Source organism: Hypanus sabinus, unplaced genomic scaffold (assembly GCF_030144855.1).
Source record: "Hypanus sabinus isolate sHypSab1 unplaced genomic scaffold, sHypSab1.hap1 scaffold_470, whole genome shotgun sequence".
In the NCBI taxonomy this organism is placed as follows: Eukaryota; Metazoa; Chordata; class Chondrichthyes; order Myliobatiformes; family Dasyatidae; genus Hypanus; species Hypanus sabinus.
Window position 1 is genome coordinate 198463 of NW_026781342.1, and position 24881 is coordinate 223343.

Consider the following 24881-nt stretch of genomic DNA (forward strand, 5'->3'; position numbering starts at 1 on the left):
TGCTCAAAAGGTGCACTTGATTTTCAGCTCTCTGCATCAGAGCTATAATGCATTGGATGCAAGGATAGAAAGGGAGAAGTAAAAACAAACTGGTTTAGTAGATTAAAAAGAAGTTGCAATGAATTTTTAATTTAACAGAGTATATCTTCAATAGTCTCACGGGCAGCATTAAGTGTTACTAGTTCTGTTACTGTACTTCATTCACAGCACTACTCTTTCAAGGGTTTACATGGATTATTCTTAATGGTGTGGAACTAAATCCTGGGCTGAACAAGGGGTACAATGTCTCCATGAATTTGTCTTTGAAGGTGTATATTAAATTCATATAGTCCGCATTGTAAAAGGTTACCTGCCCACCTTCATAATTGAGATAAATTCCAACTTTCTGGGACTTTAACCCTGAGAAGATAATCACATGGGGCACAGTGTTCACTAAGTAGTGATTATTTCTTTTCTCCAGAGTCCATAAACCATTTTGAGGTGTCAATGAGATATGCATCTTGCGCTCCACAGATTTTTTAGTCACCCCTAAGATCCAATCTGTCTTGCAATCTACAAAGATCTCCCAGTAGTGTATTCCGGATGACAACCCTTGCTTGCTCAAGACAAAGGGATGGACAGTGAATCGCAAGCTGCTATCCAGAGGTTTCTTCAGACCATGCCTGTATACAACATTGCTCATGTTGTTGAAGATGAGGAGATCACGGTGTGCAGTTTCAGCATCTAGACTCAGTAGTCCTGCAGCAAAAATTAAAATTTTTAACTTAGAGTGAAGAAATGTACTGAAATAAGATGTGGTATCTTGACAAAGTGGAAACATGTAACCATGTAGGAATCAACCGTTGATAATTACGGAGCTCCACAAGAGCTCCGTATACATTGTATCTTTAAAGTAAAAACGAACACTTCAAATTCAGATTCACTTTAACTATATTGCACCATACTTAATTATATTACTTTCTCAAAGTACAAAGCTTAAAGTTAAAATTAATTATAGTATCAAATTACATATAGTTACCTTGAAATTCATTTTCTTGCAGTAATTTATAGCATAACATATAAAGAAATACAATAGAACTTACTAACAAAAAATATATAAAGACTATTTTGCAGCCTATTTTGTGATAGATATTCATTTTCCAGAAAGGCCTTCTGCCTCTTTGACTTTCTAGCACAAGCAGCAAAAGTTTTACAATAGGTTTGTGGCAATGTTTCACTTCTAACCAATGTTCCTTTGCTCAGCTCTTGTTGTAAATAAGACTGAGGTCTTGTAGGTCCATGTTTAAACAATGTTAGATAACAGGGTTCTATTAATCTCTTTCATCAAAGCAGACAATATCAGTTGCTATTTTCTTCATTGCAACTGACTTCAAGGAAGCTTGCAGACTAGACTGATTTTGTCATTTAGCACATCAAACATGGTTTTATGTATATAGTGAGGGTACCCGTAGACATCATTATTTGAGGACAATGAACTCAGTGTTATTCCAGTTTACCAGGAAATAGGCATTTCTTTGATTCATTCTCTCATTTCTTTGGCTCCAGTACTATTAGCTCTGTTTTTTGCTGCCTAGTCTCTAAACTCATCATTAAGGACCCTCTCCTTACAGTGCATGTCCTCTTTCTCATCACTAGCTGATGACCCACAATCATGTTTTAGAAATAGTTTATTTTCCTTCACCAACAGTTTCCTGAATATTTGGAAATTCATGAAGCATTTTCTCTCGAGACTACCAGTTCCTCTTAACACTAAACCATTTCAACTCATTTTAATCTTCTAACATTGGGTGAAACAAGTGTGCCTTTACAATTTTTCTTTGTAAATTAATCCAAAGAAATTCAAAGTATTCCAGTATATTTAAATCAAATTTATCCTTCAGGTAGTTCTAACCTGAACTACATTCAGCACACCTTACATGATCTAGCCAAGTCGCAAGAGATTCTGCAGTGCTGGAAATCTATTGCTTTCAGATCCAGAGTAGATTAACACTTGTTTACTTTTAAATCCATTGGTTTATTCTCTCTGTAACTTGAAGCTTTTTTCCCCAGTGTCTCTCATCAGCAAATTTGGATGCATCATGTCTCTCTAAATCCCCAAGTAAATATTTGTTTAATTTCGTGCATTAAAATTGGTCCTTTGACAAAGCTTTTGAAAATTTAATCCCAGTGTTTCTTTGGTGAGGATAATTGCAATTCCGAGTAAAAGATTAAATGTAATTCTCTTAGAGCTTTTTAGTTATCCTTTCACTTATATGTTTTAGTTACAGGGTCAGAGTCTAGAGGCATACAGGATAAGAAAAGAACTTTTGCCCCACCAGGCGGACTACTTAGTAGCAGTTTATTCTCATTCCATTTAAGGACACTTTGTCTGCAGACTTCTGTGCATTGGCTTGGCAATTCAAGTGCTCATTTTGATATACTGTATTATAAATATTATGGAAGTGCTGTTCCCACCACTCTTTTGGGATGCATTCTAGATTCCACCTACCCTCTGAGCAAGAAAGGTATTCCTCAGATCTCCACTACTCTTGCTCTTCATCTTTAATTACTGCTCTATAATTAGTGATGTGCCTATTGTGGGGAAAAGTTTCCTACTATCTACCCCACTGATACCTTAACTCCATCATGGTCCTGGTGGGAAATTCAGGAAGAGGCAACTCAGTTATGTCTTATTGTAGACTTTTCCTGGTACTTGTGTGATGCATCATGTGCCTTTTGAAAGAATATCCCATCTGGTTTAGGCCTGGGCACCAACTAATTTAGAATACATGGAACTGAACGTGTATGACTGTAGACTCACTATCTGGTGTGTAGGTGAAGGAATATGGTAACTTAGTTCCACCAATAGACAACTACAGTGTTTGCTCACCAGTATTAAAACCAATTTCATTGACCATTTTTTTCCAGGTGTAGTATATCATTAGGATGTTGTACTTGGCATTGTCCATCTTTATAGAAACTTCCCTGGGATCAGAGATTGCCATTTTAACTCTAGAATAAAGATTGAAATTTAAATATTAGTTTGTCAACTGAGATAAATTCAAATTAATTAATATCCAATTTCAAAATGGAGTTACCTTTCTTGTGTTGTTTTTAGCTTCTGAAAAGAGAAAAGTATCTAGTGTTAGTATGTTCATCATTTCAAGAGGATGTATGTTAGGTATCAGGATAGTCATTCAGTAATTCAGTTGGTCAAACATAGTATCAGATTCTTTTCTTAAGTATCATCCTGTCTGTGAAGTTTTTAATAACTAAACAGAAACTTCTTTTGACTACCACTAATAAAGTTTTAGCAACTAAATTCACTTACAATTAAACTACATTTCTTCCATTGTTAGCATCCAACACTCTCAGGTATGGTGGCATATACAAGGAAGATGCAAAGTAAATCTTCCCCTTTATAATTCTATCAGTCATTTCCAAGTACGAAGTGTTATTGAGTGAATTCTGAGTAAAGCTCCTTTTGCACTGTCGAATAAAACTCCCTGTGTATGCCCAACCTAGATTAAAGCTCCTATATACTGTCCCATCCAGAGCTCTCAGTATAGAAACACATTGAGCTGCCTCTTCACTTTGCTCGCAGTATAATGACACTAGAGTAGTGTACTTCAGTTTATCTCTGACTCCTCTGAGTTAGATGTCTAACATTATAGGCAGAAACCCACAAATAAGGTGCACAAAGCTGTCAATGGACTTGCTTTTGTAAATATCAACTGAAGTGATGTCTTTAGTGAGCTGGTGATGAGCCTGAAGGAGGATGTTTCACTACAACCCATCACCCCATAGGATCATCCCATAATGTGTCTATGGTAGAGAAAGATAATTAATAATTTGAGGTTTAAGATGAAACTTGGAAACAAATATCTGACTAATGTTAGATTCCTAGCAACAAGAAATGGAATTCATTGTATAGATATTGCACCATGGTACACTGGAAATGGGTTCAGAGCAAATAAGCTTGGGTCATGACACAATGATGTCAGATCATAACAGACCAGAGTTGGGAAGATGGCAGGTCAGTGCAGGGATAAGAGCAGATATTGGTGTTGGAATTAGAACAGACCTATCGAGATTATGACAAGAATGCTGGAGTTGGGAGCATGGTAAACTGGGACCATACCTTATGGTAGTAAATGTAGCTATAAAGCTCAACTGGACTTTGAAAGTAATGCAGATGCAGTCCATCACTCCTATATTCTCCAACTGCCACAAGGCAGCTAACTTTCTCATTCTTTCCAGTGTTCCTAGGCAGAGTTGCTTCAGTGGTACAATATGTGACTTGTAAATACACTGAGTGGTCACTTTATTAAGTACAGCAAATAATTTCACCTCATTCTTCCAACTACTACTGTGGAAATATATCAACTTTCACATGATTTCCCCAAGACAAGAGAGTTAATTAATACTATTCCTGACTGGCTTTAGGGTGCTGAATACAGATTCAAGTTGGCAAGAAAATATAGTGTGAATTGAATCATAATGAGAATAAAGTTTATTACCACTGACATATGTTGTGAAATTAGTTGTTTTGTACCAGGAGTGCTGTCCATGGAAGTCAGTAGAGATCACAAAAAAGTGCAAATGAGGGAGCAGAATAATGAAGTCATTTTATGGGTTCATATAAAATACTTCACCATTAGGAATGTAAGGGCATCTTCCAGAATAAGGTCCTCAGTGACTGCTTGAATGATATCTGATAATGTACTCAGTTCAAAGGTCAGCTGCATGATGATTTCTTCCAGCTTCATGAAGCTTTGCCAAGCATCATTGTGGAGTTCTTGCATAATACTCTCCTCTTCCATTCTCAGGAGCTCTTGAAGACGGACAAAGACCTTCCCAATGTGTTGCTCTGTCATTGATACTTCTTCCTGGAAAAAGAAATCACATACAGTTGAAATAACAGAGTGATGTGGAAGCAAGTCTGTGAGTAGGTGAAGGAAGTGTAGTAAGATAGAAACATAGAAAACCTGCAGCACAATACAGGCCCTTCGGCCCACAAAGTTGTGCCGAACATGTCCTTACCTTAGAAATTACCTAGGGTTACCCACAGCCCTGTATTTTTCTGAGCTCCATGTACCTATCTAGGAGTCTCTTAAAAGACCCTGTTGTATCTGCCTCCACCAACACCATTGCCGGCAGCCCATTCCACACACTCACCACTCTCTGAGTAAAAAATTACCCCTGACATCTCCTCTGTACCTACTCCCCAGCACCTTAGAGCTGCCCTCTCATGCTATTTCAGCCTTCAAAAAAAGCCACTGATTATTACTATCCACATGATCAATGCCTCTCATCATCTTACACACCTCTATCAGGTCACCTCTCATCCTCCGTCGCTCCAAGGAGAAAAGGCCGAGTTCACTCAACCTATTCTCATAAGGCGCGCTTCCCAATCCAGGCAACATCTTTGTAAATCTCCTCTGCACCCTTTCTATGGTTTCCACATCCTTCCTGTAGTGAGGCGACCAGAACTGAGCACAGTACTCCAAGTGGGGTCTGACCGGGGTCTTATGATTTTTTAAAATCAGACAATTGTAAACTTATAATATTTATTATAAATTGCCTGTGAATTTTTAGGATTTCAATATCTGATATAATAGATATTAGTGCACAGAGGAAACTGAGGGATATGGGGGAAAGGACCTGGCAAATCCAAACAGAAAAGATAAATTCAAAGGCAACACAAGTGAATCTGCAGATGTTGGAAATAAATAAAAACACTAAATGCTGGCAGAATGCTGGCAACTCCTTTGTCCATTCATCCCCACCCCCCCCCCCCATCCCTCCCCACCATCCCAGGCCCCAGACAGTCCTTTCAGGTGAGACACCACTTCACCTGCGAGTCAACTGGGGTGATATACTGTATCCGGTGCTCCCGATGTGGGAGACCCGCCACAGACTGGGAACACTGGCGCTCAGTCCTCCAGCAGTGGCGGGATCTCCCTGTGGCTGCATACTTCAATTCCACAGACCACTCTCACTCCGACATGTCTGTCCACGGCCTCCTCTACCGTCAAGATGAGGCTGCACGCAGGTCGATGGAGCAATAACTTATCTCCCGCCTAGGTAGCCTCCTACCTGCTGGCATGAACATCCAACTCACAGACCTCCGTTGATACCCCTGCCCTCCCCTTACCCCCATCCCTATCTATAATTTCAGTCTGGTTCTCTTTCTCTCTCTTCCCCCCCCTCACTATAATCTCCCCCCATCTCTCCTACCTATCTTTCTCTTTTATTTCCCATAATTCTCCACCTTCCCCCAGCACATTTCCCTCCAACCTATCACCTCCCAGCTCTCTACCTCATCCCTCCCCCCACTTCCTATCCCCCCCCCCCTTCGACCATCCCACGTTACTTCACTCCTGATGAAGGGTTTCGGCTCGAAATGTTGTCACTACCTCCTCCCAATGATGCAGTCTGGCCTGCTGAGTTCTGCCAGCATTTTGTGTTTTTAAAGATAAATTCAAGGTGCTTTATAGCCTTCCCCAGCTTCAATGTTACTAAAACCTGATTAAAAGTGATTCATACTTGGTTATAAAAATGCCAGACATGAAAATTGATAATGTTTCGTAATTGGCCAATGAATAACGATAATCTTTCCTCTTTCTGATTGGTCAAGGACTGGACTGGAAGCACATACAGGCTGTGGTAAGAGTTCAAAGAACTCTCCCTCAATGCACCACATTAAAATATCATTATCTTTTGATGGAAATTTATCTAGAGACTTGACCCATACTAGTTAGACAGCAACCTTAATCCATCAGAGACCTTGCTATCTTTCATATATGTGATATTCTTCTCTTATCTTTTATCCTATCAAATCTGACAAAATAAAGTGTATATGGAACCAGAGGAGACAGCAGAGGTACTTAATGAGTACTTTGTTTCAGAATTCACTATGGAAAAGGATCTTGATGGTTGTAGTGATGACTTGCAGCAGACTGAAAAACTTGAGCATGTAGATATTAAGAAAGAGGATATATAGGAGCTTTTGGAAAGCATCAAGTCACTGGAACTGGATGAAATGTACCCCAGGCTACTGTGGGAGGCAAGGGAGGAGATTACTGAGCCCCTGGCAACGAGATTTGCATTATCAATGGAGACGGGAGAGGTTCCAGAGAATTGGAAGGTTATTCAAGAAAGGGAGTAGAAATAGCCCAGGAAATTATAGACCAGTGAGACTTACCTCAGTGGCTGGTAAGTTGATGGAAAAGGTCCTGAGAGACAGGATTTATGAGCATTTGGAGAGGCATAATTTGATTAAGATTATTCAGCATGGCTTTGTGAAAGGCAGATCATGACTTACGAACTTGATTGAATTTTCTGAGGATATGACTAAACGCATTGATGAAGGTACAGCAGTAGATGTAGTGTATATGGATTTCAGCAAGGCATTCGACAAGGTACCCCATGAAAGGCTTATTGAGAAAGTAAGGAGGCATGGGATTGCTTTCTGTATCCAGAACTGGCTTGCCCACAGAAAGCAAAGAGTGGTTGTAGACGGGTCATATTCTGCATGGAGGTTGTTCCCCAGTGGAGTGCCTCAGGGATCTATTCTAGGACCCTTACTCTTCATGATTTTTATAAATGACCTGGATGAGGAAGTGGAGGGATTGGTTAGTAAGTTTGCTGATGAAACAGTTGGGGGTGTTGTGGATAGTGTGGAGGGCTGTCAGAGGTTACAGCGGGACATTGATAGGATGCAAAACTGGGCTGAAAAGTGGCAGATGGTCAACCCAGAATAGTGTGAGGTGTTTCATTTTGGGAGGTCAAATATGATGACAGAATATTGTGTTAATGGTAAGACTCTTGTCATTGTAGAGGATCAGAGGGAGTTTGGTGTCCAAGTCCACTCAAAGCTGCTGCGCAGGTTGACTCTGTGGCTAAGAAAGTATATGTTGCATTGGCCTTCATCAATCGCGAGATTGAGTTTAGGAGCTGAGAGGTAATGCTGCAGCTATATAGGACCCTGGTCAGACCCCATTTGGAGTACTGTGCTCAGTTCTGGTCTCCTCATTACAGGAAGGATGTGGAAACCATAGAAAGGGTACAGAGATTTACAAAGATGTTGCCTGGATTGGGGAGCAGGTTGAGTGAACTCGGCCTTTTCTCCTTGGAGTGACGGAGGATGAGAAGTGACCTGGTAGAGGTGTACAAGATGATGAGAGGCATTGACCGTGTGGATAATCAGAGGCTTTTCCCCAGGGCTGAAATGGCTGCCACAAGAGGACACAGGTTTAAGGTGCTGGGGAGTAGGTACAGAGGAGATGTCAGGGGTAAGTTTTTTACTTAGAGAGTGGTGAGTGCGTGGAATGGGCTGTTGGCAACAGTGGTGGAGGCGGATACGGTAGGGTCTTTTAAGAGACTTCTAGATGGGTACATGGAGCTTAGAAAAATGGAGGGCTGGAGGTAAGCCTAGTAATTTCTAAAGTAAATACATATTCAGCACAGCATTTCAAGCCCAAGGGCCAATATTGTGCTGTAGGTTTTCTATGTTTCTATGTTTCATTCAAGATGAACCTACATGGAACCATGACAGTATAGATGCTGGTTCTAGATTAACTGAAGACAGCAAATGTCACACCATTGTTCAAAAAAAGATGTAGGCAAAATACTATAGGCCAATTAGTTTAACATTCTATGTTGGGAAAATGCTTGAAGCTATCACTGATAAGAAATAACAAGGCATCTAGAAAGAAATGGATGCATCAGGCAGACACTACATGGTTTCAGCAAAGGCAGGTCCTGTTTGATAAACTTACTGGTGTTGAGGATATAATGAGCACAGTGGGAAGAGGGGGACAGATGACCATTATTTACTTGGATTCTCAAAGGTATTTGATAAGATAAAAGGCATTAATAAGACAAGGACGCATAGAGTCTGGATGATGTATTAGCATGGATAGATTGATTAACTAATAGAAAACAGAAAGTTGGGATACATGGGTCTTATGCTTGTGGTGAGCGGTGTGCTTCGGGTAGGTGCTAGGTCCAAATCTGTTTATGGTATAATTAACAACCTGGAAGAGGGGAATGAGTGTAGAGTATCAGTTTGCTGATTATATTAAATTGAATGGAAAAGCAAATTGTGCAGAAGATACAGAGTCTGCAGAGAGATATACATTGGTTAAATGTGTGTGCAAGGGTCTGGCAGATGGAATACAAAGTTGATAAATGAGAGGACATCCACTTTGGAAGGAAAAATGGAAGATCAGATTATCATTTAAATGGTAAAATATCATAGCATGTTGCTGTGCAGAGGGATTTGGGAGTAGTTATGCATGAATCACAAAAGGTTGGTTTACAGGTGCAGCAGGCTATCAAGAAGGCAAATGGAACGTTCATTGTCAGAGGCATTGGATTTAAGAGCAGGGAAATTATACTACAAATGCACAGGGTACTGGTGAGGACACGCCTAGAGTACTGCATACAGTTCTGGTCTCCTCACTTGAGGGAAGAAATACTGGTTTTGGAGGTGGTGCAAACAAGGTTCAACAGGTTGATTCCAGAGCTGAGGGGGTTAGACTATGGGGAAATACTGAGTCACCTGGGCCTGTACTTACTGAAATTCCGAAGAATGAGAGGAGATTTGATAGAATCATATGGAATTATGAAAGTGATAGATAAGATAGAGGCAGGAAAGGTTTCCACTGGTAGGTGAGTCAAGAACTACAGGACATAGCCTCAAGATTTGGGGCAGTAGATTTAGGACGGAGATAAGGAGGAACTGCTTTTCCCAGAGATTGGTAAATCTGTGGAATTCTCAGTGCAATGAAGCAGTGGAGACAATCTCAGTAAATGTATTTAAGACAAGTTTGGATAGAGTTTTGCATATTTGGGGAATTAAGGGTTGTGGGAAAATGCAGGCAGGTGGAGATGAGTCCATGGCCAGATCAGCCATGATCTTATTGAATGGTGGATTAGACTCAATAGTCCATATAGCCTACTCCTAACCCTATTTCTTATGTTCTTGGGCTCTTCCCTACACTTCTCTGTATACTAATGCTTCTATCTTTCAGTCTAAATGCGGGGTCTTGACCCAAAACATCAACTGTCTATATCTTTCCAGAGATGCTGCTGAATTCTGCCAGCATTTTGTATGTCACTCCAGATTCCAGGATCTTTATGATTTATATAATGTTTGAAGCTCAAGACTCATCTTTTAATGGAAAATCCTACCACGAAAGACACAATTGAGATATTTTCTTCTGATTTCTTGGGCTGGATAATGTAATACTTAATACTCGCACCATCAACAAAGTTAGGTTCTCCTCATAATTAGACTTTATGGCTTGGTGATGAGCATGCTTCATTTTCAATGATTCCAGAGTTGTACTCAATTCTTCCTAAAAATAAATTACCACACATATTAGTAAGACATTAGCATCAAAGTAATCACCAGATTAACAAGAATTTATATCATGGCCATGAATTGCAAACATAAAAGGCATGGAAAGCCCCACTTCTGTTACATAGAAATATAGACACTACTGCATTAGATCCAAGCAACTAGTCCATGCCAGTGTTCATGTTTCACAGAAGTTTTCATCTTTCATCTATCTTTTTCCACACATTCCCCCCCCCCCCCGTTCCTTCTAATCACATCAGCCTTCTTTTTAATTCTACTACTCTCTTTGATGATGTAGTCCATTCTAGTCATTACACTGGTAAAGATGGTATCCCCCCCCCCAACCAATTTTATAGGTTATAATTTGCTTTTACTCTTTGGCAGACTAAACACCTTGTAGTTACGCACACGGAAGTAGGCCCTACTGTTTAACATCTTGGTCCAACATGCATGCAATTCAGAATTAGTCAGATTTATTATCACTGGCATGATAATAAACTTGATTCTTTAGCAGCAGAATAATACATGATAATATAGAAATAAATAAATAAACAAAACAATTACTCTAAGTGTAATTACTGTAAGTATATATATATTGTAGATTAAGAATAGTGTAAAAACAGAAATGATATATATTAAAAATAGTGATGTAATGTCCAAGAGTTCAATGCTCATTTAGGTTTCCAATGGCAGAGGGGAAGAAGCTGTCCCTGAATCGTTGAGTGTGTGTCTTCAGGCTCCTGTACCTCCTCCCTGATGGCGGAGGGGAAGAAGCTGTCCCTGAATCGTTGAGTGTGTGTCTTCAGGCTCCTGTACCTCCTCCCTGATGGTAGAGGGGAAGAAGCTGTTCCTGAATCGTTGAGTGTGTGTCTTCAGGCTCCTGTACCTCCTCCCTGATGGCAGAGGGGAAGAAGCTGTTCCTGAATCGTTGAGTGTGTGTCTTCAGGCTCCTGTACCTCCTTCCTGATGGTAGAGGGGAAGAAGCTGTTCCTGAATCGCTGAGTGTGTGTCTTCAGGCTCCTGTACCTCCTCCCTGATGGCAGAGGGGAAGAAGCTGTTCTTGAATCGTTTAGTGTGGGCCTTCAGGCTCCTGTACCTCCTCCCTGATGGCAGAGGGGAAGAAGCTGTTCCTGAATCACTGAGTGTGTGTCTTCAGGCTCCTGTACCCCCTCCCTGATGGCAGAGGGGAAGAAGCTGCTCCTGAATCGCTGAGTGTGTGTCTTCAGGCTCCTGTACCTCCTCCCTGATGGCAGAGGGGAAGAAGCTGTTCCTGAATCACTGAGTGTGTGACTTCTGGCTCCTGTACCTCCTCCCTGATGGCAGAGGGGAAGAAGCTGTTCCTGAATCACTGAGTGTGTGTCTTCAGGCTTCTGAACCTACCTGATGGTAGCAATGAGAACACAGAACATAGAAATGTACAGCACGTGTGCAGCCCTTCAGCCCAAATGTTGTGGCGACCATGTAACCTACTCTAGAAGCTACTTAGAGTTACCCTGCTACATAGGCCTCTATTGTTCTAAGCTCCATGTACATATCCATTGAAAGGCCCTATTGTATCCACCTCCACCATTGTTGTCAGCAGTACATTCCACGTACTCACCACTCTCTGTGTGAAGAACTTACCCCTGACATCTCCTCTGTACCTACTTCAAAGCGCCTTAAAACTATGCCCTCTCATGTTAGCCATTTCAGCCCTGGGAAAAAGCCTCTGACTATCCACATGATCAATGTCTCTCATCATCTTATACACATCTATAAGGTCACCTCTTGTCCTCCTTTGCTCCAAGGAGAAAAGGCCGTGTTCACTCAATCTATAAAACCATATAACCATACAACAATTACAGCACGGAAACAGGTCATCTTGGCCCTTTTAGTCTGTGCCGAACGCTTACTGTCACCTAGTCCCACTGACCCACACTCAACCCATAACCCTCCATTCCTATCCTGTCCATATACCTACCTAATTTTACTTTAAATGACAATACCAAACCTGGCTCTACCACTTCTACTGGAAGCGAATTCCACACAGCTACTACTCTCTGAGAAAAGAAATTCCCCCTCATGTTACCCTTAAACTTTTCCCCCTAACTCTCAAATCATGTCCTCTTGTTTGAATCTCCCCTACTCTCAATGGAAAAAGCCTATCCATGTCAACTCTATCTATCCCCCTCATAATTTTAAATACCTCTATTGTCCCCTCAACCTTCTACTCTCCAAAGAATAAAGACCTAACTTATTCAATCTTTCCCTGTAACTTGGGTGCTGAAACCCAAGTAACATTCTAGTATCTGTACTGTCCCTATTTTGTTTATATCTTTCCTATAATTCAGTGACTAGAACTGTACACAATACTCCAAATGCAGCCTTACCAATGCCTTGTACAATTTTAAAATTACATCCCAACTCCTAAACTCAATGCTCTGATTTATAAAGGCCAACATACCAAAAGCTTTCTTCACCACCCTATCCACATGAGATTCCACCTTGAGGGAACTATGCACCATTATTCCTAGATCACTCTATTCTACTGTGTTCTTCAATGCCCTATCATTTACCATGTATGTCCTATTTGGATTATTCCTACCAAAATGTAGCACCTCACACTTACCAGCATTAAACTCCATCTGCCATCATTCAGCCAACTATTCTAACTGGCCTAAATCTCTCTGCAAACTTTGAAAACCTACTTCATTTCCACAACGCCACCTACCTTAGTATCATCTGCATACTTACTAATCCAATTTATCACCCCATCATCCAGATCATTAATGTATATGACAAACAACATTGGACCCAGTACAGATCCCTGAGGCACACCACTAGTCACCAGCCTCCAACCTGACAAAACAGTTATCCACCACCACCTTCTGGCATCTCCCATCCAGCTACCGTTGAATCCATTTTACTACTTCAATATTAATACCTAACGATTGAACCTTCCTAACTAACCTTACTGAGGTCCATATAGACAACATAGACTGCTTTACCTTTGTCAACTTTCCTCATAACCTCTTCAATGATTTCAGTAAGATTTGTCAAACATGACCTTCCATGTACAAATCCATGCTGACTGTGGCTAATCAGACCCTGTCTATCCAGATAATTATATATACCATTTCTAAAAATACTTTCCATTAATTTACCCACCAGTGACATCAAACTGACAGGCCTATAATTGCTAGATTTACTCTTTTAACGCTTTTTAAGCAACAGAACCACATGAGCAATATGACATGTGGTTTCCCTTACCTTACACAATTCAAAGTTCCACATGGAAGGTTAGTTAAGAAGGTTCAGTTGTTAGGTATTAATGCTGGAGTAATAAAATGGATTCAACAGTGGCTAGATGGGAGATGCCAGAGAGTAGTGGTGGATAATTGTTTATCGGGATGGAGGCCAGTGACTAGCGGGGTACCTCAGGGATCTGTTTTGGGCCCAATGTTGTTTATAATATACATAAATGATCTGGATGATGGGGTGATAAATTGGATTAGTAAGCATGCCGATGATACTAAGGTAGGAGATGTTGTGGATAATGGGGTGGGTTTTCAAAGCTTGCAGGGAGATTTATGCCAGTTAGAAGAATGGGCTGAATGTTGGCAGATGGAGTTTAATGCTGAGAAGTGTGAGGTTCTACATTTTGGCAGGAATAATCCAAATAGAACATACAGGGTAAATGGTAGGGCATTGAGGAATGCAGTGGAACAGAGAGATCTAGCAATAACAGTGCATAGTTCCCTGAAGGTGGAGTCTCATGTAGATAGGGTGGTGAAGAAGGCTTTTGGAACGCTGGCCTTTATAAATCAGAGCATTGAGTACAGAAGTTGGGATGTAATGTTAAAATTGTACAAGGCATTGGTAAGGCCAAATTTGGAATATTGTGTACAGTTCTGGTCACCGAATTATAGGAAAGATATCAGTAAATTAGAGAGAGTGCAGAGATGATTTACTAGGATGTTACCTGGGTTTCAGCACTTAAGTTACAGAGAAAGGTTGAACAAGTTAGGTCTCTATTCATTGGAGCATAGAAGGTTGAGGGGGGATTTGATCGAGGTATTTAAAATTTTGAGAGGGATAGATGGAGTTGACGTGAATAGGCTGTTTCCATTGAGAGTAGGGGAAATTCAAATGAGAGGACATGATTTGAGAGTTAGGGGACAAAAGTTTAAGGGAAACACGAGGGGGTATTTCTTTACTCAGAGAGTGATAGCTGTGTGGAATGAGCTTCCTATAGAAGTAATAGAGGCCAGTTTAGTTGTGTTATTTAAGGTAAAATTGGATAGGTATATGGACAGGAAAGGAGTGGAGGGTTATGGGCTGAGGAGGTTACGGACTAGGAGGGCCGAGATGGCCTGTTTCCGTGCTGTGATTGTTATATATGGTTATAATATCCTTCTCCTTAGTGAATACTGAAGAAAAAAAATTGTTCAAAATCTCCCCCATCTCTTTTGGCTTCACACATAGCTGTCCACTCTGATTCTCTAAGGGACCAAGTTTATCCCTCACTATCCTTTTGCTATTAATATAACTGTAGAAACCCTTCGGATTTATTTTCACCTTACTTGTCAAAGCAACTTAATATCTTCTTTTAGCTTTTCTAATTTCTTTCTTAAGATTCTTCTTACGTTCTTTATATTCCTCCAGCACCTCATTTACATGTTGCCTATATTTATTGTAGATCTCTCTTTTTCCTAAACAAGTTTCTACTATTCCTTGAAAACCATGGCTCTCTCAAACTTTTAACATTTCCTTTCAACCTAACAGGAACATAAAGATTCTGTACCCTCAAAATGTCACGTTTAAATGACCTCCATTTCCCTATTACATCCTTTCCATAAAACAAATTGTCCCAATCCACTCCTTCTAAATCCTTTCGCATCTCCTCAAAGTTAGCTTTTCTCCAATCAAAAATCTCAACCTTGGGTCCAGTCCTATCCTTCTCCATAATTATATTGAAACTAATGGCATTGTGATCACTGGACCCGAAGTGCTCCCCAACACATACCTCCGTCACCTGACCTATTTTATTCCCAACAGAAGATCTTCTTCAGCAGAAGATCCAACACTGCCCCTTCCCTAGTTGGTTCCTCTATGTATTGCTGCAAAAAAACTATCCTGCACACATTTTACAAACTCCAAACCACCCATCCCTTTTACAGTATGGGTTTCTGGGCTTCCCAATCTATGTGTGGAAAATTAAAATCTCCCACAGTCACAACCCTGTGCTTACTACAAATATCTGCTATCTCCTTACAAATTTGCTCCTCCAATTCTCGCTCCCCTTTAGGTGGTCTATAATACACTCCTCTAAGTGTTACTACACCTTCCTCAATTCCACCCAAATAGTCTCCCTAGTCAGGTTCATAAGGCATGAGCCACCCTTGACAAGGCCATGCTGACTAACCCTAATAAGATACTGTCTGTCCAAATACTCATAAATCCTGTCCCTCAGGATATTTTCCAAAGACTTGCCCAGCACTGAAGTAAGTCTCACTGGTCTATAATTTCCTGGATTATCTCCGCATCCTTTCTTGAAGAAGGGAACAATCTTCTAATACTTCTCCTGTCCCAATTGATGATGCAAAGGTCATCACCAGAGGTTCAGCAATCTCCTCCCTCATCTCCCACAGTAGCCTGGGGTACATCTCATCCGACATCTAACTTAATAATTTTCAACAGTTCCAGCACATCCTCTTTCCTAATGTCTATACACTCAGTTGGTTCAGTCCCTACAATCATCAAGATACTTTTCTGCAGTAAATACTAAAGCAAAGTACTAATTAAGTACCTCTGTCGGTTCCGTATAGACTGGAACACTTAATTGGTCCCATTTTCACTTATCCATGTATTATCTGCTTGCTTTACACATACTTCAGATACTAAGATTTTCCTTAGTCCTGCTTGTCAGGCCTTCTCAGGGCCTCTTCTGACTCTCCTAATTTTTTTCCTAAGCTCCTTTCTGCTAGCCTTATAATCTTCTAGATCTCTATCATTAACTAGTTTTTTGAATCTTTCGTAAGCTCTTTTCTTCTTGATTAGATATACAACAGCCTTTGTGCACCATGGTTCCTGCACCCTACCAACCTTTCCCAGCTTCAATGGAACATACCTATGCCGAATGCCATACAAATGTTCCCTGAACATTAGCCACATTTCTGCCATGCCATTCCCTGAGAACATCTGCTCCCAACCTCTACTCCCAAGTTTCTGCCTAATAGCATCATATCTCACTATCCCAATTAAATGTTTTCCCAAATTCACTGTTCCTATTCTCTAGGTGAAGGAGATAGAGTTGTGATCACTATCTCCAAAATGCTCTCCCGCTGTGAGATCTGAGATCTGACCAGGTTCATTTCCCAAAACCAGATCAAGTACAGCCTCTCCTCTTGTAGGCTTATCTACATATTGTGTCAGGAAACCTTCCTGAACACACCTAACAAACTCCACCCCATCTAAACTCCTTGCTCTAAGAAGATCCAAATGAATATTAAGGAAGTTAAAATCAACCATCACAGCAACTATATTATGAGAGAAGAGGGTGTGTGCTGGGTGATGAAGTCCTTTATGATGTATATTGTCTTTCTGTGGCACTGTTCCTTTGAAATGTTTTGGATAGTATGAAGACCCAAGATGGAGCTGACTAATTTTACAATTTTCTGTAGCAATTTTTAATCCATACCAGACAGTAATGCAGTTTGTCAGAAGTTTCTCCACAGTAAATCTGTAGAGGTTTTTGAGTGTTTAGGTAACAAACTAACTCTCCTCAAAATCCTAATGAGATATTACCGCTGTCTTGCCTTCTTTATAGTTGGATTGTTATGTTGGGACCAGGTCAGATCCTCAGAGGTATTGATACCCAGGTACTTGAAACTGCTCACTCTCTCCACTTCTGATGCCTCTATGTGGATTAGTATGTGTTTCTCCGTATAACCTTTCCTGAAGTTCACAATCAGCCCTTTCATCTTACTGACATTGAGTGCCAGGTTGTTGCTGTGACACCACTCAACTAGTTGGCATATCTCACTCCTGTCCGCCCTCTCATCACCATCTGAGATTCTACCAATAACTTTTACTAATTCTACCAATAACAAGTGGTGAGAGAATGAAAATATCTTTAAATACCCCTGCAGTTTGCTTGGCACATTTCCAAGGCCTAATCTGGTACTTCTTAGGGCTCAGCCTCCTTGTGAGGGTTCATCCTCTTGTAAGGCAACCTGACAGCCACCAAGACACAGAGTCAACAGGTGCTGTAGGAATATTCACATCTGTAGTTGTGTTCTCCATTTCAAAGTGGGCATAGAAGGTGTTGAGTTCATCTGGTAGTGGAGCATCACTGACATTCTTGCTGTTGGGTTTCGCTTTGGAAGAGCACTGGTCACCCTGAATCTTTCTTTAATAAATCCTATCCCATCTTTCAGCACTATGTCAGTCTCATTCAATATTAAGGAAGGGTAAATAACCAACAATTACAACTCTAATATTCTTATAGCTAATATTAACCTCCCTCCATATTTGATTGTCTAATTCCTGCTAACTACCTGGAGGGTCTATAGAAAAATCCCATCAGAATAGTTACTCTCTTCTTAGGTCTGATGTTTATCCTGGGGTATTTTCTCAAAGTATTGTTTTGATGTTCTAATTAAAAAAAATCCATCTCCTCTGCACTTTTATTCTCACCCCTTTCAACTGTGTAGTGTATGTATCCTGGACTATTGAGCTGCCATCACACAATATCCTAGTTCTGTGCACCAACTTAAGCTCTAAGCTCAACAGTTTTACCTGTTTGTCTTCTCACATTAAATATAGTTCGGCCTATCAGATGTACCTTTCTACCCTGTCCCTGATTGCTGGACATTTTCTCTTTAACTTCTATATTTGTCTCAAATTTATTATCTGCCACAATTTGAGTCTCATCCCCCTGTGAACAAGATTAAACCCTTCAGATAACCAATAGCAAATTTTCCCAGTGGGACTTTGGTCTTTCTACGGATCTGGTATATCAAAGCCTTGACACAGATCACACGTTGAAAACATACCTGTGTCAGGCACTTCCACTGGCAGCACATTCCACACTCTCACCACTCTGAGGAATGAAGTTCCCCCAAAATATTTCACCTTGCATCCTTAAATCATGAACTCGAATTCTTTTCTTACCCAATTTCAGAAGAAAAAGCTTGCATGCATTTACCTTGTCTATCATTTTGTATACCTCTGTCAAATCTCCCCTTAGCTCTACACCATAGCGAATAAAGCCCAAATCCATTTAACCTTTCCTTATAACTCAGATCCTTAAGTCCTTGGCAATACCCTTGTAAGTTTTCCTGTTCTCTTTAAATCTTGTTGATAATTCAGATGGAACACAATATCCAAATTAAGCATTACCAAGACCATGTACAATGTCAGCACCACATCTCAAATCCTGTACAAAGTACATTCCAATGAACTAAAAGCTTTCTTTATGAACCTATCTACATGGGATACCACTTTCCACAAGATTATAAGACCATGAGATATAGGGGCAGAATTAGGGCATTTGGTCCATTGAATCTGTTCTACATTTCATTATGCTGGATCCAATCTTTTCTCAGCCCCAATCTCTCATCTTCTCCCCATGTCCCTTCAGACCCTGACCAATCAAAAATTTATCAACCGTTGCCTTAAATATACATAAAGTCTTGGACTTCATAGCTCTCTGTGGCAAAGAATTCCACAGAAATACCACTCTCTGGTTAAAGAAATTCCTACTCATCTCCATTCTAAAAGGACACTCCTCTATTCTAAGGCTATATCCTCTTGTGTTAGGCTCTCCCACCACAGGAAACATCGTCTCACATCCACTCTATAAAACTTCCACCTTTTCAATAGGTTTCAATTAAGTCACCCCTCATGCTCCTGAATTCTAGTGAATACAGGCCCAAAACCATCAAACACATATATGACAAGCTCTACAAACCTGGAATCATTTTTGTGAACCACCTTTGAACTTTCTCCAGTTTTAGCACAACCTTTTCAAGATAAGGAGACCCTACCTGCTCACATTACTCCAAGTGAGGCCTCAACAGGGCTTTATAAAGTCTCAACATTGTAATCTTGCTTTTATATTCCAGTCTTCTTGAAATGAACGCCAACATCACATTTGCCTTCCTCACCACTGACTCAGCCTGCAAATTAACCTTCAGGGAATCCTATACAAGTACTCCCAAGTCCCTTGGCACCTTAGATTTTTTGTATTTGCTCTCCATTTAGGCAATACTCAACTATTTGAGTTGTTCTACCAAAACTGCCTGCCTTAAGAGCTCCTTCAGCATTTTGTATGTTTTGCTGAGGATTTCAAATGTCTACAAAATCTCCTTCCTGCATGTCACTTTAGTAGTTTGGTGACATTCTGAGATTGGAAGAAATGCCATATAAATTCAAACTGTAAAACAATAAATGCTGGGATTATGCAATAAATTAGGCAGGATCTGTAGAGAGAGTAACAGAAATGCTCATTCAGATGGATGAGTTCATTAGAACTAGTCAATCATTTCCAGCACTTTCGATAATTATATCAGTTTTCAAGCATATGCAGTCCTTTTTTTTCGTTTTCAATAAAAATGGCAAGTCTTTATTTCTCAGCCTCTACCATCACAAGTTACCTTATAGTATTGAGCAGCTTCATTGATAGGAGAAACCCGATGGTTTTTATGCTTATTTGAATCTCTGCAGATCAGACAAATTAACTCCTGATCATCTTCACAGAAGAGCTTCAATTTCTCTTTGTGCTGTGGACACATGTCATAATCTTTAGGGTAATATCCAAGTGAAGATGCATTTGGGCTCAAAGACCAGAGAAGCACAATAACAAAAATGAGGATGAGGAGAAGAAGAAACACAAAACTTTTGTCTCCTCCTGAGTTGCTTTCTCCAGAGATGTTACTTTTCTTTGATGAAAGAATCTCAACAACATATCCCAGTGTACGATTAGTTCTCAAGATGCCTGAGGAAAACTGACGACAAAGAGGACAGATGGATGTATCTTCTCTGTCCCAATACTCCATTATACATGGTCTGCAAAAATCATGTTCACATTCTGTGGTGACTGGGTCTTTAAACGTATCCAAACATATTGAGCATGAAAATTGGCTTCTGATGTCATCTTCAACAGGCATGATGGTTTTTGGCTGTTGTGAGTATAACAACTTCTTGTTCTCCCAGTCTCTCTGCTGCCAATCATTTAGTTCCAATAAGCTGTGAAATCTGTTCTTCCTGTTTGAAAAATACATGAAATAAACTCAAAAATTGTACATGGTTAAAATATCTGGTCCAACCTACACTGACAATACATTCTGCATCACTTTCTTTTGACTACATAAACCTTTGTCAAGGACAGTTGCAGCAGGACCATAAAAGTTTGCCGTGAACTGTACTGACTGATTTGCTAATGAAGGCCAATTTCAGGAATATTCTCCACTTCCCATCCCAGGACTATTCCATTGTGCTGTGGGGTATATTAGCAATATATTATAAACTGTCATACACTGCTGCATCATGGAGGTCACCCCACACTATAAACTCAAGGAATGGAGACTTCATCCTTTGATCCTTCAGGCTATAGCAGGGCAGTGTCATGAGGGTGACAATTGTTAGAGGGGAAAGGCTTTAGCTTTGGCTCCTCAGGCTTGAGTAAGTTTTTTCTTTTTTATTCTTCATTCCTTGTCTGTTAGTGCACTGAAAATAGTACAGAGTTAATTAAATGTCCCTTGTGTGCAACATTGGGACCTTGGGTATTCTCCAATCTCCCTGATAACTGTTTCTGCATTAGATGTATTGAGGTGCACTGAAAGCTAACTTTGAGGAGATGTGAAAGGATTTAGGAGTTGATTGGGACAATTTGTTTTATGGGAAGGATGTAATAGAGAAATGGAGGTCATTTAAAGGTGAAATTTTGAGGGTACAGAATCTTTATGTTCCTGTTAGGTTGAAAGGAAAGATTAAAAGTTTGAGGGAGACATGGTTTTCCAGGGATATTGGAAACTTGGTTAGGAAAAAGAGAGATATCTACAATAAATATAGGCAGCATGGAGTAAATGAGGTGCTTGAGGAATATAAAGAATGTAAAAAGAATCTTAAGAAAGAAATTAGAAAAAGTTAAAAGAAGATACAAGGTTACTTTGGCAAGTAAGGTGAAAATAATCCAAGGGTTTCTACAGTTATATTAATAGCAAAAGGATAGTGAGGGATAAAATTGGTCCCTTAGAGAATCAGAGTGGACAGCTAAGTGTGGAGCTGAAGGAGATGGGGGAGATTTTGAACAATTTCTTTTCTTCAGTATTCACTAAGGAGAAGGATATTGAATTGTGTAAGGTAAGGGAAACAAGTAGGGAAGTTATGGAAACTATGACGATTAAAGAAGAGTAAGTACTGGCACTTTTAAGGAATATAAAAGTGGATAAATCTCCGGCTCTTGACAGGATATTCCCTAGGACCTTGAGAGAAGTTAGTGTAGAAATAGTAGGGGCTCTGACAGAAATATTTCAAATGACTTTAGAAACGGGATGGTGCTGGAGGATTGTCGTATTGCCCATGTGGTTCCATTGTTTAAAAAGGGTTCGAAGAGTAAATCTAGCAATTATAGGCCTGTCAGTTTGACGTCAATGGTGGGTAAATTAATGAAAAGTATTCTTAAAGATGGTATATATAATTATCTGGATAGACAGGGTCTGATTAAGAACAACATGGATTTGTACGTGGAAGGTCATGTTTGACAAATCTTACTGAATTTTTTGAAGAGGTTACGAGGAAACGACAAGGGGAAAGCAGTGGATGTTGTCTATATGGACTTCAGTAAGGCCTTTGACAAGGTTCCACATGGAAGGTTAGTTAGGAAGGTTCGATTGTTAGGTATTAATGTTGAAATTGTAAAATGGATTCAACAGTGGCTGGATGGAAGATGCCAGAGAATAGCGGTGGATAACTGTTTGTCAGGTTGGAGGCCAGTGACTAGTGGTGTGCCTCAGGGATCTGTACTGGGTCCAATGTTGTTTGTCATATACATTAATGACCTGGATGATGGGGTGGTAAATTGGATTAGTTAAGTATGCTGATGATACTAAGGTTGTGGATAATGAAGTAGATTTTCAAAGTTTGCAGAGAGATTTAGGCCAGTTAAAAGAGTTGGCTGAACGATGGCAGATGGAGTTTAATGCTGATAAGTGGGAGGTGCTAGTTTGGCAGGAATAATCCAAATAGGACATACTTGGTAAATGGTAGGGCATTGAGGAATGCAGTAGAAAAGAGTGATCTAGGAAAAATGGTGCATAGTTCCCTGAAGGTGGAATCTTATGTGGATAGGGTTGTGAAGAAAGCTTTTGGTATGATGGCCTTTATAAATCAGAGTATTGAGTATAGGAGTTTGGATGTAATTTAAAAATTGTACAAGGCACTGGTAAGGCCGAATTTGGAGTATTGTGTACAGTTCTGGTCACCAAATTATAGGAAAGATATCAACAAAATAGAGAGAGTACAGTGGAGATTTACTAGAATGTTACCTGGGTTTGAGCACCTAAATTACAGAGAAAGGTTGAACAAGTTAGGTCTTTATTCTTTAGAGCGTAGAAGGTTGAGGGGATACTTGATAGAGGTATTTAAAATTATGAGGGGGATAGATAGAGTTGACATGGATAGGCTTTTTCCATTGAGAGTAGGGAAGAGGACATGATTTGAGAGTTAGGGGGAAAAGTTTAAGGGTAACACAAGGGGGAATTTCTTTACTCAGAGAGTGGTAGCTGTGTGGAATTAGCTTCCAGTAGAAGTGGTAGAGGCAGGTTCGGTATTGTCATTTAAAGTAAAATTGGATAGGTATATGGACAGGATAGGAATAGAGGGTAACGGGTTGAGTGTGGGTCAGTGGGACTAGGTGACAGTAAGCGTTGGGCACGGAAGAGCCAAGATGGCCTGTTTCCGTGCTGTAATTGTTATATGGTCATATGGAGATGCAGCTTCTGACAGAATGTGTTAAGGAACTGGAGTTTTAGCTCAATGTCCTTCGGCTTATTTGGCAGAATGAGGAGGTGACAGATTGGACCTACAGGTGCACAAAAGGATGGGTTACACATGAACTCAGAACAGAGCAATATCCTTGTGGGGAGGCTTGCTACAGCTGTTGGTAAGGTTTAAACTAATTTTGCAAGGGGATGGGAATTGAAGTGATAGGACTGAGTATGTGGAAGTTGGTTTACAAACAATAGCAGTGTGTAATGAGACTGCTAGCAAAGATGATAGGGCAAAATTGTAGTCATTGGGATGAGTTGCTATGTAAAACAGTGACAAAATTGAAAAAGATGAAAAATACAGGACTGATTATTAAATAAATGCAGTATACAGAATAAGGTAGATGAGCCTGTAGCACAGTTAGAGATTAGCAGGTGTGACATTGTGAGCATCACTGAGTCGTGGCCGAAAAAAGATCACCTATATTTTGAATTAAGGGGAACAGATGTGCTATTTTCAGTGTAACCACTATTTAATATAACTTTTCTGCATTTGAATTCTGATAATTAGAAATAGATAGTAGTGCTTTGTTTGTATAAGTTCACCAATGTTTAGATTTGATGTTCAGTGTCAAATTTTGGTCAGGTGTTTTTAAACTTCCTACAATTTCAGAAAAGCTTCTGTCTTTTCTCCATAATCTCTCATTGTATTTATCAATGCATGTATTTTTAATTGAAATAACTTTATTAAATTAGTAGCAGGAGAGTTAAGTTGGTAAAAACCTCCAGCCAATAGGGCTTCTAATGAGGCCTTTAATTGTTTGTAATGATTTTGAGATGCTTATGGAGAAAGATTAAAAGAGTACAACTAGCATGGATAGTTAGAGCAATTTTTAAGATTTCTCCATAGAATTCATTTGTCACAAACAAGAGAAAATTTGCAGATGCAGGAAATCCGAGCATCACACACAAAATGCTAGAGGAACTCAGCAGGTTTGGCAGCAGCGCTGCCAGTAGTAGAGTTGATGTTCCACATTTACAGCAACCTGGGCTTGACTCTGACCTCAGCAGCAATCAATGTGAGCATGTATATTTAAATTTCCTAAAGGTGTTCTGATATCCAGCCACTTCCCAAAGGTGTGCAATTTGAGTGGTTAAATTGCCCTTAATGTGCAGGTGAGTCTTAAATCTGGGGATGGTGAAAAGAAATATGGGAAGACTGAAAAAGAAAGATTAGTGTAAATGGATGAGTAATGGTCAGTGTGGTCAGTGGACTGAGGGCCTATATCCTTGCAGTAAGATTCTTACATTGTTGTCCGTCCTTCGGAGTCAAAGACGACCACAACTTCCGTCAGGTGGGGGGTTTGTGACTGGGGTCCGGAGGTGACTGGAGGCCAGTCCGGGCCCTGAAAGCTCGCCCACATGTGGGACACATGAGGGTAGGTGCTGCAGTGGAAGTGGAGGTAGCTCGAGCCTTGTGCGAGGCGCATTTCCTCTGAGCTTCTGCGGTGCATCTGATCTTTGCAGCATATGCTCCTTTAGTGGTCCTGCTCCACCTGGTT

General features: G+C 40.2%; 1 protein-coding gene across 1 annotated transcript; it reads right to left on the reverse strand.

Annotated features, from left to right (window-relative positions):
• Positions 1 to 217: 217 nt before the first annotated feature.
• On the reverse strand, positions 218 to 20499 carry LOC132389103 (E3 ubiquitin-protein ligase TRIM39-like). The gene is made up of 6 exons (XM_059961538.1): positions 19987 to 20499; positions 18174 to 18266; positions 10245 to 10346; positions 4630 to 4868; positions 2870 to 2991; positions 218 to 738 (listed from the first exon to the last, which is right to left on the reverse strand). Exons 1-6 carry the CDS (start codon positions 20497 to 20499, stop codon positions 218 to 220), a joined length of 1590 nt encoding a protein of 529 aa, XP_059817521.1.
• Positions 20500 to 24881: the final 4382 nt, after the last annotated feature.